The 15,378-nt window shown below is 41.5% G+C and overlaps 1 protein-coding gene across 2 annotated transcripts; it reads left to right on the top strand.

Annotated features, from left to right (window-relative positions):
- Positions 1 to 1,799: 1,799 nt before the first annotated feature.
- Positions 1,800 to 6,771, top strand: fezf2 (FEZ family zinc finger 2). Of its 2 annotated transcripts, XM_069703167.1 has the most exons (5): positions 1,800 to 1,911; positions 2,213 to 3,103; positions 3,401 to 3,535; positions 3,653 to 3,785; positions 5,995 to 6,771. In XM_069703167.1, exons 2-5 carry the CDS (start codon positions 2,339 to 2,341, stop codon positions 6,243 to 6,245), a joined length of 1,284 nt encoding a protein of 427 aa, XP_069559268.1. In that variant the 5' UTR covers positions 1,800 to 1,911; positions 2,213 to 2,338; the 3' UTR covers positions 6,246 to 6,771. The 2 variants fall into 2 exon arrangements, with proteins under 2 accessions (XP_069559268.1, XP_069559267.1); XM_069703166.1 differs by lacking the exon at positions 1,800 to 1,911 and having other exon boundaries at positions 2,017 to 3,103.
- Positions 6,772 to 15,378: the final 8,607 nt, after the last annotated feature.

The raw sequence follows: 15,378 nt of genomic DNA, 5'->3' as shown, positions 1-15,378 counted from the left end.
TGTCTAACAACAAACAGCTGTACAATAACTTTTAAGAAGAAAATGAACAGAGTTGTTTCTTTCAGCAACAGTTATGTGTATGTATATATGTGCTGCAGTAAAATGATGTACAAGGCATCTAAACAACATATTTTACATATATACAAGTTAGTAATTCCCTGTAGAGTGTGATGTCAAGGTTTAAAAGAAGTAGAGACAGAATTTACTTTATACAATTTCTAATAAAGATTATAAGAAGTGATTAATAGCATTATTCGTGGCAAATAAATAATTCACTGATGTTTTATACATAAATTGGAAGTCAATAATAAGAACAAGTCATTGGCTGCCAAAATGTTAAAATGTATTACAAGCGGGTGCTTTTTAACCTTTTTTTATATTTTTTGGGGGTATTTTTTTAACATCCAGTCTGCAGTTGTAAAATAGTTCCTGATAGATGTATTTTGATCCACATGCTTTTGGATCCAGAAGGCCAGTGGTCTCAGTGCCAGAGGGTCTCCTGGAAGAATGAAATGGTTCACTTATAAGGGATCCCCCCCCCCCCCTTATAAGTGAACCATTTCAAACACCAGCAACCTGGCAACCCCAAAGTGTTTTTTTCCGAAATAACTGCTCTGTAACATAAGAGATTTATATGAACTGTTCCTTAGTTAAGTAACTTGCACCTTATATTCCGTTAGGTTTTAAAAGGCGCCTTGTTAAAATGTGAGCATTCATGTTGAAATGTTTGACTCAATGACTGAAGTTACAATTCCTACATTATGAAACTAAATGATGATGGATTTAGTAATGCTATAGCATTGCCTCCATGTAAAAAAAAAAAAAGAAAAAAAAGAATAGACATTTTATATTATTTTATTTACTATCTATGGTGAATAAAATAACATTACCTTTTTCTATATTAGCCACCCCTATGAACCGCCCTTAAACCCAACCAATCCCGTTGTATGAACTCTCCTCTCTCCCCCTAACTTGGTGGAAGTCCCTCAGGTAAAATGGCCTGCAAACACATGAATTCAACACGGCCCTTGTGGCGAATAGAAGAGAGGCTGCTGCTCATTGTAACTCCCACACAACACTGTGGATTCCAGCAAACTTCTTGTGTGCCTCTAGAGAAAAAGCCTCTCTTTTCTTTGTCCTTGTGTACCTCTAACCAAGCTAAGTCTTTTCTTTTTCCTCTCTCCCTCTTTAATCCGTCCCTCTATTTCAGGAAGAAGAAGAAGGAAAAAAAAAAAAAAAACAGGTTCACGCAGTGCTTTAGTGGCTAAAAGTGAAAGAGCTTGCGTTTTTTTTCTTTCTTTTTTCCCTCACTGCGCTGAGCTGAGCCTTGAATCGCTCTGGAAAATTGCCTCTTTTGAATAGGAAGGAGGAACAACGTTTAATAGGATCCAAAGGGAGTCTGCGCTCTTAAACAGGTGGAAATTGGACGTCCTCGAATTTATACAAATAGTAAGTATAAGGCGGTGTGGAAAAGAAGGGATCCAATCTCCGAGGATTAGCAGCTCTCTCCTGAAAAAAAAAAAAAAATTACAAACTAGGAAAAGAAAAAAAAAAGATTACTGTGTTGTTAACCAAATTAAAGCAGTGGACGCACTCGGCTCCTCCAATGCCTGTTTAATAATGAAAACACAATTATGATCAGAACATGTTCTTCCATTCTCTTGAGGGAAACGGTTTCATATTTATTTCGCAGTTGACATATGGAAGCCTATAACCCGTGCCAAACCCCTCTATATATTTTGCTATGAGGGCGTGCAGGTTGCTGAGGGCGTCTCCCTGTCACCCAGTTAAGAGTTTGGGTGCCCGCTGATGTCAGGAGACACTGATCCGCGCTGAGGAGGGGCGGGCGCTGCCAACATGTGACAGAGAGCAGTCGGCTGGTTTCTCCACTCCCATCTGACCATTAAAGAGGTAAACTCCAACACAGACTCAACTTTATGCTCTCACGTTCCCCTGGAGCTCCGACTGCAACATTTTTTGGGGTCTTTTTTTTTTTTTTTTTTTTTTTTTTCTTCTTCTTCCTCTTCTTCTTCTCCAACGAGCTCTGTAATGTCCTGTTAATTTTGTGTGCACCAGTTAATGAGCATTAATCCATCACCCCTGGACGCTTTTGTTGCGGGGGGATGGCCATTTGAATGCAAATGCGTTGACACTGACAGCAAGGTGCTTATTAATCTGATGTGTCCTCCTGTCTTTTCTGTTGGGAGCTCAGGAGAGTGAAAAGACGCGGGCAGCTGGAGGAGCGAGTCGGAACTATACCGGGAGTTGCTCACACCAAGTTCTGCTCTGCTGCAAACAAAACAACAACAACAACAACAACAACAACAACAACAGCAAAATGGCAAGTTCTGCCTCCTTGGAGACGGTTATGTCCTGTGGTAGGACCGTGCCGTCCGCGGCTCCCAAAACCCTGGCCTTCTCCATAGACCGAATCATGTCCAAGAACTCGGAGCCAAAAAGGAGCGCGGAGGAGCGGTCAGAGGGGAAGAAGCTGCTGGGGATCTGCTCCCCGATTCCCTGCATGATCCCGCTGCAGCCCTTTAGCTACGACCTCCAAGCCAAGGCGCTGATGAACTACTCAGAACTGTGGAGAGCCAGTTTCAGGGGAACTTTCTGCGGTTCCGCTGCCGCTCCGTGTAAAGGGAATTGTGGCATGTGCGGCAAAGCGGACCCGGTCTTGAAACAGCCGCTGCTGACGTCTGGGAGCAGGGTGGTGAAACCGCAGGTCATCCACCAGACCGTCTCCGTGCCCGGCGGCGGCGGCGGCTCACTCTACTATCTCAACTACCTGGACTCTGCTTACCAGCAGTCAGAGCTGTTGGCCGGACACTGGTTCTCCAACCCGCAGGCCCAGGCCTCTCTGTCCGCGCACCACAGACTCTTGTTGCTGGAGAATGCCAAGCTGGCCGGGGTGGGCGCCGAGAAGCTTCCCACACCTCAATACCCGCACAAGGAACATCTGCCGGGGCAGCTGGACCAGATAGTGAAGGAGAACCACGGCCTGACCGCCGAGAAGAACGGCGTCAAGACGCACAGTAAACTCAGCGGCAGCGGCAGTGCAGATGGAAAACCGAAAAACTTCACCTGTGAAGTGTGTGGAAAGGTAAGAAAGGGACGAAACGCAGCTGGAAAATTACTGAACAACAATTTTTTTTTCTATTCAAATTTAACGTTTTAATAATGATAATGTGTCAACGTATTCTATTACAACGAAAACTTTTACTTGACAATGACTAATTGAAAAAAAAATATTTCGTTAGCAACTGCATTAAATTCCGGTTAGTCTAAATTTGAATTATTTTACGCGCAGATTTCAGAGGGACTGACAATCTAAAATCTCTGCTGTTGTCTGTTAAAATTATTCTTGCTAATATTCCGTGTGCTCTTGTATCCTCCGCAGGTTTTTAACGCGCATTACAATCTGACCCGACATATGCCGGTGCACACCGGGGCCCGGCCCTTCGTGTGTAAAGTGTGCGGGAAGGGCTTTCGGCAGGCCAGCACCTTGTGCAGACACAAGATCATCCACACGCAGGTGAGACGCGGCGCACACCGCGTCACTTCATCAGTGTCTGACTTACTAAAAATCCCACTTTTGATTTTTATTTTCGTTTCAACAGTTTTTTTTTTCTCTTTAATTTCCCTTTAAAAGGAAAAGCCTCATAAATGCAACCAGTGTGGGAAGGCGTTCAACAGAAGCTCGACGCTCAACACTCACGTACGAATCCACGCCGGATACAAACCTTTTGTCTGCGAGTTCTGCGGCAAAGGCTTCCACCAGAAAGGTAAATGACCCGCTGATACCATGTTTAAAAAAAAATTTAAAAAATTAAAAAAAAAACTCGACATGAGCCGAATTAGGAAGGAACATTTTTCAAAACTTCCCCTTTGCGGCTTTACTTGAGCCGGCACCAAAATCCTCAGATGGTTCTAATTTACCAAACATATTTTGGTAGCTCTCGGTGTGTCTGTACTCCAAATTTTATGAGACAAAAAAATATATAATATTTATTTTCTCCTTCGTTGCGTCTCAAAATGTATTATCAAGCCGAGAAAAAAAAAAAAAAAAAAAAACGCGCTTTGGAGCTTGTTTCAAGAAGGGCCTCGTTTCTTCATATTTATTGATTATCCTCCTGTTTTAAGGCAGTGAGTTTACAGAAAATCCGATGCGATCTATAGATGCAAAATAATATATATATATATATATTTTTTTTTTTAAATCACATTTTTATGAAAGAAAATGTGAACTCGGTGAGAATCAAACGTCCAGTTTGTTTGAGGAATTTCATGCAGCGTGCTTCTGGCTGATTGATTTTGGGCTCTAATGCTGTTGGACAGTATTTTTGCAGTGTTGCTGCGGGCATTCATTTGTTTTCCTGCGTAGTTGGACTTGAGACTTGATCAAAATACGATATTATGTGCAGTAATTTCACTGCATTTCATTTGGCAGGAGGAGACAGATTTTTCCTCTCTCTCAACAATGACAGCTTAGAGTTTCTTCAACACTCATATTTCTGTGAGGGGGCCGCCATGCAGTGGTCTCTGTTTGTCTGGAGGAATCCTGAGTTTTTGGATTTGTCTGCGTGCTGAAATAAATACGAGCTGGGGTAAAAAAAAAAAAAAAAAAAAAAAGCAGCACCATATGCTGCTGCTCACAGTTGTCTGTGAGATCTGAAAGGGGGAAATAATTGCAGGCTCACCGATGAGCATGAAGCGATCAGTGAAAATAGGACATGTCACTTTACACGAACTAATGCTCCCTTCAAGGCGGCAGCATTTGCTCTGGGTCAGCTGCTAGACCCCGGCAAAGTTGGGAATCGGGGCTCTTTTTTGGGGGAGTTGTCGCTGTACTTGATTTTGACAAAGTTTGACAACTTCTTGACTTCAACACACAAAAACCTGATTAATGAAGACTGCGCAGAGCAGAGGGACCGAAGAGGCTCGAACTTCGCAACGAACTGCTGACCTTGGAAAAGGAAAAGAAAAGAGAAGAAAAGGGGGCCTCTTTCATCCTCACTTTTTAATAAGATTCCCAGTAAAAAAAAAAAAAAAAAAACACAGTGTCTCACCTTCTCCCCCCCCCTACTTCTCTTCAGTCATTTAAAAATTGTTGATCTGTGATTGAAAATCTGCTTGGTTGAGTTCTTGAAGAAAATACATCTACTTTCTCCAAATGACTGTACCTTCCTTTTGGCATATATATATATATATATATATATATATATTTACATTTAATGAAAGGTGGAATTAACCCACCTGGCATCACTGCGGCACACACATAACCCAGGTTGTGCTGACATATTATATCAGAATTTACTACGTTTTTAGTCAAAGGGAAAATGTTGAAGTCCCAATAGAGTTAACCTCAAATAATCCAGAGGACAAAGAAGAGTGGCTAATATAATGCATGTTCTTTTTTTAAATTTTTTTTTTTGTGGCTTCTTTTTCTGTGCCTCAACATTTTTTTTTATTATTATTATTTTTTTTTATCATGTTATTCTGCAGAAGAAAGACTTTTAGAATTATGTTTGCAAATTTTATTTTTCACATTTTCACACAGGAAGATATATATTTATGAAGGTACGTTATTTTCACCAGAAGTCACGGGAAATTGCCTGAGCTTGGTGTGATGTTATTCATACTTTGCACACAGTTCATGTTACATATAGAGCTGAAAGGACGAGTTCAATTTTGGATAAAAAAAACAAAACAAAAAACAACAACAACAACTAACAGACAATTGTTTGTAATTTCACCACTCTTTTCTCTTTGAATAATTCTGAGGTTTGAACTGCTGGTCAAGAGAAATTAGAAGACTTCTTATGAGCTCACATGGCATAAGTTGCTGACATTGTTTAAATGACAATAAATAGATCAATTAATAATTAATATCATAGTTGAAAGCAGCTGTTTTTGCACTCAAAGACACATCTTCACGTTAAGTTTCTGTTAAGTCATCCCATGTCTTCATGTGTTCCTTCTGTTATCTCCCAGGAAACTACAAGAACCACAAGTTGACACACAGCGGGGAAAAGCAGTACAAGTGCTCCATCTGCAACAAGGCCTTCCACCAGGTCTACAACTTGACGTTCCACATGCACACACACAATGACAAGAAGCCTTTCACCTGCGCCACCTGTGGCAAGGGCTTCTGCCGCAACTTCGACCTGAAGAAACACATCAGGAAGCTGCACGACAACGTCTTATCTGGGGCGTCAGAGGCCTCCAGAGAGCTGCAGAGCTGAGCCACTGCTCACTCGTTGCTGCACTTCCACTGCTCGGGCTGCGAGGCCTCAGAGACGGGCTTACTGTGGGTGCTGCATTCGCAGCTACACTGAACAGTTTTGCGAAGGTCCAGAAAGAAGAAGGTGGTGGAGTCCAAGAAAAACTGGACATGATCTCTTAAATAGACCTGTGGTAATAAGTTTAAGGATTCTGTGAAAGTGACACTGCAGGGAATAAAGAACAACACCACACACTTAACACTGGGTCCCAACCTGTAGGAGTAGGGATTTATTTTATGTCCAGATAGAATTTCTTCCTGCATTTTCACTCAGAAGCATCCAAGGGGGGGGGGGGGGGGAGGGAGAAATCATCCGTCTCCACCATGGAACTGTAAATAATAGGGTATGGAAATAAAAAATAAAAAATAAAAAAATGTTATTTAAATTGTGAATGCCTGAGAAGTGCATTGCCATGTTGTGTAGTTCACAGAAAAAAAAAAATGTTAATGTGAATAAATAAGTTATAACTTATAATGAAAACTGAATGTTTGAGCCACATTGTTTCAATTTTTTTTTTAAGGGATTTGAAAATAAAACTGAAAAATGTCATGGCAGTTCTATTGGCTAAGTCTAGAAAAAAAAACGGTGTGCGTTTTAACTGACGGCTGCAAAGCTAGACAACTCGGAAACAAATTTAAAAACACAGTTTCATACTTTTAGAAAAATAAGAGCAGAAACATGTCAGGAAATATTTTGAGAATGTAAATACACACTAGAATTACATAAAAAGTCATCGATAAAAGAGAACACAGAACAAAGAAAAAAAAAAACCGAAATAAACAATAAGGAAAACACATTAACACAAATAAACAACAGTGACCAACACATTACAAAACAAATAAACAAAGCAGAAAACAACAGTAGCTACTTAAAATCAACTGTACAATTTCCAAAGCAAGGAATCTGTTTAGATTTGTGACCTGGTTTGTTGTAGTCTAACAAGCACATTCTTCTTCTGATGTCAGTTTGTTTTCTTCTTGTTTTGTTTTTTTGTTTGTTTTGTATTTATTTATTTTTCCCCCTGATTCAATTAGTTTATACCTCTGGACTGCTAAGCTAAATCTAATACTACGATTTTTGAGCTTTAAGAGATGACAGGTTTGTTTATTTCTAAGATCGATAATGTATTTGTTGATGACGGGGGCTATCAGCGGGAGAACGAGTGCCGGTTTACGGACAGTGTGAAGGGACCTGCGTCAGTGCGCTCAATTCTGGGTGTTTTATCTTGGGAGTGTTGGTAGAAAGCCACATATAGACTCACTCTGACTCTACTGTATGCTCTGCAGCCACTTTGCTTCAACATTTATTGACAGACACGATCTTAATAATGCAGCATTTACACTTGACTCTGGCGTAATGGCGCAAATAATCAGAGATAACATGGCCCCTTGAAAGCGAATTACGTTAACCAGCTAAACGGCCTCGGGGGGCTCGACTGGGGTGTGTGTGTGTGTGTGTGTGTGTGAGGGGGGGGAGGCGGGGTGGGGGTCTCATCCTGAGCCGCTCATCAGAACAGGAGATAATAGAGCACTCAGGCCGCAGCTCCTCATCTGGGCCTCCGCGTTAATGGAGCACAAGTTATTCTCTGCACGGCTTCTGGAACAATATTATCCCTGCACACATTCTGTCGAGAGGCAGATCCGTGTTCCCAAATGGCGCTCTTTCTATTAACAGCCAATTAGCGCTCGACCGGGCGGGCCAGGCCTGCAGAAGCCTGGCAGGGCTAATGTTAGCAGATGCATGCCCTGCTCACCTATTTCATCAAGTCTGCACCAGACACAGACGTTTGCAGCAAAAATCGGCCCAACTGGTAACTTTACTAAACGAGACTACAGGGCCGGAGGTCAGCAAGCCCTACAATTAGGGAACTGTGCTCCAGGCGGCATCATGTCAGTGCAGCTCTACTAACATTTAAATGAGATGCTCTTCTCTATTGATGGAAAGCTTTGGGAACTCAAACGGCTTAAGCGGCAGCACGGCTGTCGACAATTTGGATAGAAGGTTAACATTTGATGAAAACAACAGAGATCTGAACGGACATGAGATTCCACGTCTTGCGATTTTCGAACAAGTCGAAAATAGGAATCATATTAAAGTAGCCTACAATTCTACATTAGTATTCCCCCCCCCCCATGTTTTACTGTGAAATTCCAGCCGATGCCCTAATGTCCCGCCTCCTATCTCTGTCTGATGAATACAAAATGTCAACATTGTCTGAAATATTCATTTGTCAGTGAGTAATCTCGTAAACGGTGGTTTTTATTCTGTTTCAAATCCTTCCCGACAATTCTACGAATATTCAATGAAGATATAGCCTATAAGTCTGGGTGAACAAATACCAGAGTCTACTTAAAAAAAAATAATAGTAATAATAATAATAATCCACACAAAAGTAATGTGTGACTTGACCTCAGTGGTCGCCCTGTCCATCTTCACACATCTGCACTTCCTGCGCTTTCTTTCCATTCAGGGAACATGCAGCAGTCTAATACAGGAAGGACTGATATGACCTTAGTACGTTAAAAGACATCGGTTTGTCTTATATCCAAGGCAATGTGTGTGGTGAGAAGAAGAAAACACACACACACACACCAAGCAGCCGCGTGTGCGCACATGAGTCCAGGGCCTGCAGGCTGCGGGGACATGAACGAAAATGTGTGCCGCGCAGTAAACAACCTAAAGACAGACAAGTTGCCCTTTTCCCCGCACCTTTTTTTTTTTTTTCCTGCGCCTCTTCCAACATCTGAGCAACCGGCTCAACCTCCGCAAACACGTTAATTGACGAGCGGGAGCTTTAATTAAGGCGCGCCCACGAGGAGTCAGAGGGGGAGCGACGGGAGCGCGCGCTAATCAGCTGTCAACAACATGAGGACATCTTTCTTTTTGCTCTCTCCGCCAACGGGGGATCGCCGAGGGATTCAGGCAATTTATGGGCCACAAAGGAGCTCGTTTGAGACAGGAAGAGAAGAAAAGCGAGAGGCGGACTTTTTGTCTGGCCGAATGAATTGATTGTAAATGGGAGATTAGCGGGGACGCTTCAGCGGCGGCCCGCAAGTGCCCGATCGAGGAGGCGGGAGAGAAAAGGACCAATTAAGTCTACCAAATGTTAACTTACATCAGTTTCCCCGCAGTTTAGCCCACATGAAATTCCAATTAAAGCGTCCCCGGGGTAGTAGCTTTTTTTTTTCTTTAGGAGCGGGTGGAGGGGTGACAGTTTGGGTCACTCAGCCAGCAGACAACGTTCCCACAATATCTGAGAAAATAACCTAGAGGCTGTGGATGGGCCATTTAGAGAGTAATACAAGCATTGTATGTAACAATATTCCTAATACACAGTATAGCAGATCAAAACTCTGAGAATATAGGCCTACTAATTCCTTCGAGCAGCACAATAATTAAAGCACAGGATGCCAGCTGGTTTTCACAAATGTATTACAAAATACATATCATTGTTTGAAACAAAAACAACATATAATTATAGTTACATGCTGACAAAAAAAAAATGTATAGAGCTGCAATGATTAGTTTATTAATTGATTATTGATCACAAGAAAATTGATCCGTAATTATTCTGATAATTGTTTTGGTCACCAGATTTGTTTTTAGTCTCAAACATCCTTCCAGAGACATGAAATATCTTTGACTAACAGGCAGATAAATCAAGTCATCTAAATACATCTGCACGGCTGTTATTTACTGTTGCCTGACATTTCATATAGACTAATGATTCATAAAATAATCCAGAAAATAAACGGAAGAAGAATTAATTGGAGGGAAAAGAACAAGATGAGAGAATAAAGTCACATCCCTCCAGGTTCAAACAAGATCTGCAAAGAGGCAGTTTTCTTTGTCTGAACATCTAAAATAACAGCAAACGTTTGCTGGCTGCAAAACTAACTCAAACAGTTTTCACATGATTTCACTGTTAACTTGCTCAGTGTTTGGAGGTGCAGCTGTGCATTTATTTTCTTTGAATCTGGTTGCCTGACAACTCCTGCATTTGATTTTTTTTTACAAAGATGTGATGAACCTCATCAATGTTTTTACAGAATGTCACTCTTTTAATGTTCGAGGTGCAATGTTGTAACAGGAACACAGTGAGAATGCTTTGAGGATGCATTCAGAGCACACACTTACAGAATCTCCCCGCAAAATTAAAAGGTGAGAATGTGCTAGATTTGTGTCTAATTGTTACGAAAGAAGATTTTGAACAAAATCCAGTGATCATCTTCACACATAAACCCCATCCATGCTTTGTAGAAGGAGGTACTGGGTTTCACTCTATTTCCCGGGAGCTTTATTTGCTCTAGCAGCAGATTGAAAGTTAATACTCAGATAAAATTCTGCTTTGGAACGTAAAATGCTTGTATTGGCCCTGATGCTTGAGAAGCCCCTTCACCCCCCGTCCCTCGTTAGGGAAGCACTGGCCCTTTGGCACAATGAGCCTCCAGGACTCAATGTAAAGTACTGAGGGGTTAATGAGCAGTGGCTTCTCTTCACTCTTTGGCTTTATTCCTGCTTTAAATGAGAAGCAGTTGAAAGGACAGAACATGGGCCACAATGGAATTTAGAAATGTTGAGATGTTATGTTTAAAAAACACATTTATGGGATATTTCTCCTAATGAGCAAGTTTGGCATTGTGTTTGCTGAAGAAAATGGTTTGATTTAAAAACAAGCAGAATGCCCCTAATGTGTCGGCCCAAGCACCTGGAGAATCCAGGGTGTCATGCATGGAAATGAGCCACTCAAGAAGCAGCCGAATACACAGATTAAAATGGAACAGCCGCAGCATTCACTCACACCTCATTTAGATTCTTTTTCAAAGTCAACCCTGTGCCTTTCTCCACCCAAAACCTCATCAGAATGTCTTAAAGACAGCGGCGAGCAGCTTGTCCCTGGGATGTGCCTGCCCGCCTGCCTTGGCACATCAAGGGCACGGCAGTCCGGGAGAAGGTGCTTTGTGGCTGGGAGGGGAAGCGGTGGGCTGCTGGGAACTGAGCAGGGAGGGAGCTCTCATCGCTGATCTCTTGTCAGACTCCACTCTTTGACCTCCACCCATCCGTCCGACCGTCCCTCCAGTCTGTAGCTTGAGGCTGAGGGTCTGAAGGGGGAACTTCCATCTCTCTTAGGTGGTGGAGGAGGGTAGAACAGGCTGGACCCCACCAGGCTTCTGGTTCTTAACAAACTCTAGATGGCTGACGATGAAGACTGATGCCGTGGTTTTTAATTATGTGTGACCCATCTTAGGATCGACACCTTTTTGGGAAAAAGGTTTTTGGAAATTTATTGTAGAGATTCCTTTAATTTTCTCCATTAAGTAGTGAACCCACAGAAAACCTGGACGAAGGTGGTGTGAATTCCTAGCATTAATAATTTTCATCATCAATATTATTGAGTTATTTTCGACCTTATTCAGTTGTTCAGTGAATATTCCCAGAAGCCCAAGTGAACATAATCAAGTCTTGTTTTGTCTGATCAGCTGTAAAACCCTAATGATGTGAAGTTTTCTTTGACTGAAATATGAAAAAGACTAAATATTCAGATCAGGGGATTTTGGGCATTTTTATGATAAAATGACTTTAATAGCAACTCTCTTTCAAATGACTAATTAATTGATCAGCCGATCATTTTAGCTGTAGAGCACTGGTCAGTTTCTTGTTGTAGGGGAAATAATGAAACTGCAATGTAGAGATCATCAGGAGCCAAATAATGGATATTGTTTATAGGGCCCTGCAAAAGGTCAATCCAGGCATTTGTAAGACACTCTGAAACAGCATTTTGACCATGACAAATTATGTTCATACTGCAGGCTGATATTCAAATGGTAATGAATAATTTGCAAGCTATTTAAACTATGAATTAATAATAATTTAAACACTGGCTTGTTGTCTCATTATATGAAATTATGAAATATCTTTGGTTAATATTATATTTATATTTAGGCAGCTATGGAAAACTTGTATGGGGATATTTTGTCTGGAAGTGTTGGCCCTGTGATAGACCGGCGGCCTGTGTACCCTCCCTTTGCTCAAAAGTAAGCTGGGATAGGCTCCGCCCTTTTGAACCGAGTACGTCCTTGTGACCAGGAGCACTTGTTTTTACTGTTGTTACTGTTAAGATTCTTACATTAATATATTTTGGACATATGAAAACAGACTTGTAATTTCAAACTTGCCTGCAGAGTCAGCATGTCCTTAAACACAACACGAGTCCAGGAGTAATGCATGTACACAGAAAGTATACATCACTGACTATTTCTGAGCTACCAGACACCACACGAATATCAAACACTGATGTTGTCCCAGTGTACAAAAAAACCCCAAAAAACCAACCTTGTGCCCACATAATTGCAGGCAAGACAAATTAACATCTACATAACACAATCTATTCATGTATGTAAATCTTTGTCCAGCTAATTAAAAGCAAATTAATTTGATCCTCTGCTGCTGCAAACCCATGAGCCATTTTCTTTATCACGCTTTGAGGCTGCACTCAGCTCTTTTCTAGTGGCATTAAGCAGTGTGTCATTGTTGGGGAGGATCAGTTGGGGATGTCCGGTGCCACAGCTAATCCTTTTGACCTGACCTGGCCCTGCTGCGAAACGTCCTCCCCTCCTTCACTTAAGGCCACCATGTTAATGATGAACCTCTCTGTTAGCTCACACAATCAAAAGATCCCCTCACCTGAACAAAACTCTGCGTATGATGCTACGCAGCAGACAAGATGAGCACTCACTGTATGCAATGTTTTCTGGCTTTTCATTGAAAATGCATGCTTCAATAATGCTGCACATTAAAGCAGTAACTCATCAGTTATCAAACTTGAAGGATTGTGTCTATGGTTCAATCTCAGCAAAAAAACAACAACAAACATCTGGTCTTGAACTGTTGTAGTAGACTCAACATATTCCTCACGTAATTGTACAGTTTTCCTGTGCAGTGTCCTACATGGAAGAGCAATACATTTCCTATTCTGAGTCACAGTAGTCAGTTCCACATGTGATTGGCAGTTTGTTACTCAGACCAAGGAGCAGGGTCATAGATGTCTTGTAAAACCCAAGGATTAACCATCTTTGTGTGACTGCTTATCCAGGATCACTGGCGTTAGGTTTAGTTGAGCCAGGTTAAGCCGATAGTCTGACTAAGCCAACTGCGAACTATTTATGTCTTTAAAAACAATTCAATACAATTTACAATTAAATTATATTTACATGACTTCAAATCACAACATAACTCCTATTAAGGCAATTAACATTGTGAGATGGAGACCTTACAACATTATAGATAAAAAACAACAACAACAATTCCTACAAGAGCAAGTACAAGTATATAAAATTGATTATGTTGCTTACTTTTGCAAAGCTTTGTTCATATTTATGGTAATAAATCTAGTCTAACACATAAATGATGTTAAGTAGGACAACATGTATCAAAACTTTTGTGGTCTAATGATATGCTTTTCACCACTTAATTTTGCTGGTAGAGATTCTATTTTAAATGTTACATTTTAATTAAATTATGAGCATTAATATACAGAGACAGTACTGAAACAGAGGTTGAAATAATCTGTTGAAAAAAAATGTAATTGTAACGGCAATGATGATTGCAGTCAATGTGGCACACTGATGCACCAAGTAGTCACACATGCATGGTCTCTATTTACCCAGTGAAAGCTTTACTATACGAATATAGACGTATGCTCTTTAATTCAACGTGGGAAGGGAGTGAGTGTGATATATTAGACCAATTAGGACCAGTGGGAGAGGTTGTCAATCTTTCTCAAAAACATTTTTTACAGAGCTCTGCAGTAAGCCTAAACTGACAGAGAGTGATTACGTGTAAGTAAGAAACTAATTCAAGTGAAGCTTCGACAGGCGTGTGTGATAGTAAACTGATTAGTGCGGGATAAAGGATTTCATTAAGAATCAAACACATCACGCTGGTGCCGTGTGTGGATCCGTTCCCAGGCCGGATCAATAGCCTGTCAACAAAAGGCGCAAGTACATGAACGCAAAATTCATACGTGTCCTTTCAGCAGCCCACTTAATCCGTCAGTCGATATGAATAGCACCGCACTTTCTGACTTTGCCAGACGAAGGCAGAAAGACATCCATGGAAGCACAATCGATACAGTTACTGAAGTGGAATTCAGCTTGCAAAGCCCCCCCCACTGGGCTTCTCTACAAGCAATAATGCAGCTCAAGTGTATTAGAGTCCAGAAGAATTTTCACATTAGCTCCAAAAAGCTGGTTCCTTTTAAGTGCATGCAATTTGAAAAAAATAAAAATAAATACTTTTGCTTTTGGAAGGAGCTACGTTAGAGCTGAGAGGTAGTATATGTGATCACAGTGACGCGAGGGAAGTGAGGGGCTTTTAAAGGGGAAATGCTACACTTGGGCCCATACAGGAAACAGGAAAGAGCCAGGCTACCTTAAGGCCAGTGTTGCTTCCACTTAGTGTACGACACGAAGCCCTCTATTTAATGTGAGACAACATGACAACAGTCAAGGCTTCTGTGAAAGAAAAGACAAGGAGCTGGCAGCCCGGGCTCTTAAGTAGAGGTGACATGCCATGATCAAAGGAGAGACCCTGGACATACAAGCTCACACAGGGTCAGAGGGAAGCCTCAAACACCACCAGGCATGACGCGGCAGCCACTCTGATCTGTGAAATCTCAATTCAAAAAATGAGTGTGAAAATGGAAAGCTTTAATAATAAAATGATGTCATTTGCAATGGAAATTTGCATCAACTGTTGCTAAAAAAAAAAAATCTGTGAACTCTCCACGCTCGAGATCCAAACAAATGCAACAGACTCAGTGTGGGAAATAACAGGCTGCAAAAACGCAGCACGGCAAAATATTTTCCCTCCTCCGTTCTTCCCCTCCCCTTCACTTGCCCTGCTACACCCGCAGCATATCACTGAATGAAATGCAGCATGCAATTACCCATTATCCAATCAACTGGAGTCAACACTTAACCATTTGCAGGCTTTGGGCTCAGCCAATTAACTGTCAGGGCTCTCAGTGGGCTCTCAATAGCCAAACAGTGTTGCATAATCTCATGGCTCCAGATTCATGCCACGCCACCAGGGA

This window comes from Brachyistius frenatus, unplaced genomic scaffold (genome assembly GCF_029030835.1).
Source record: "Brachyistius frenatus isolate BFR_SWC_R1_liver_20210118 unplaced genomic scaffold, ASM2903083v1 Contig_45, whole genome shotgun sequence".
Classification (NCBI taxonomy): domain Eukaryota; kingdom Metazoa; phylum Chordata; class Actinopteri; family Embiotocidae; genus Brachyistius; species Brachyistius frenatus.
This window is presented reverse-complemented; position numbering and strand designations above follow the sequence as displayed.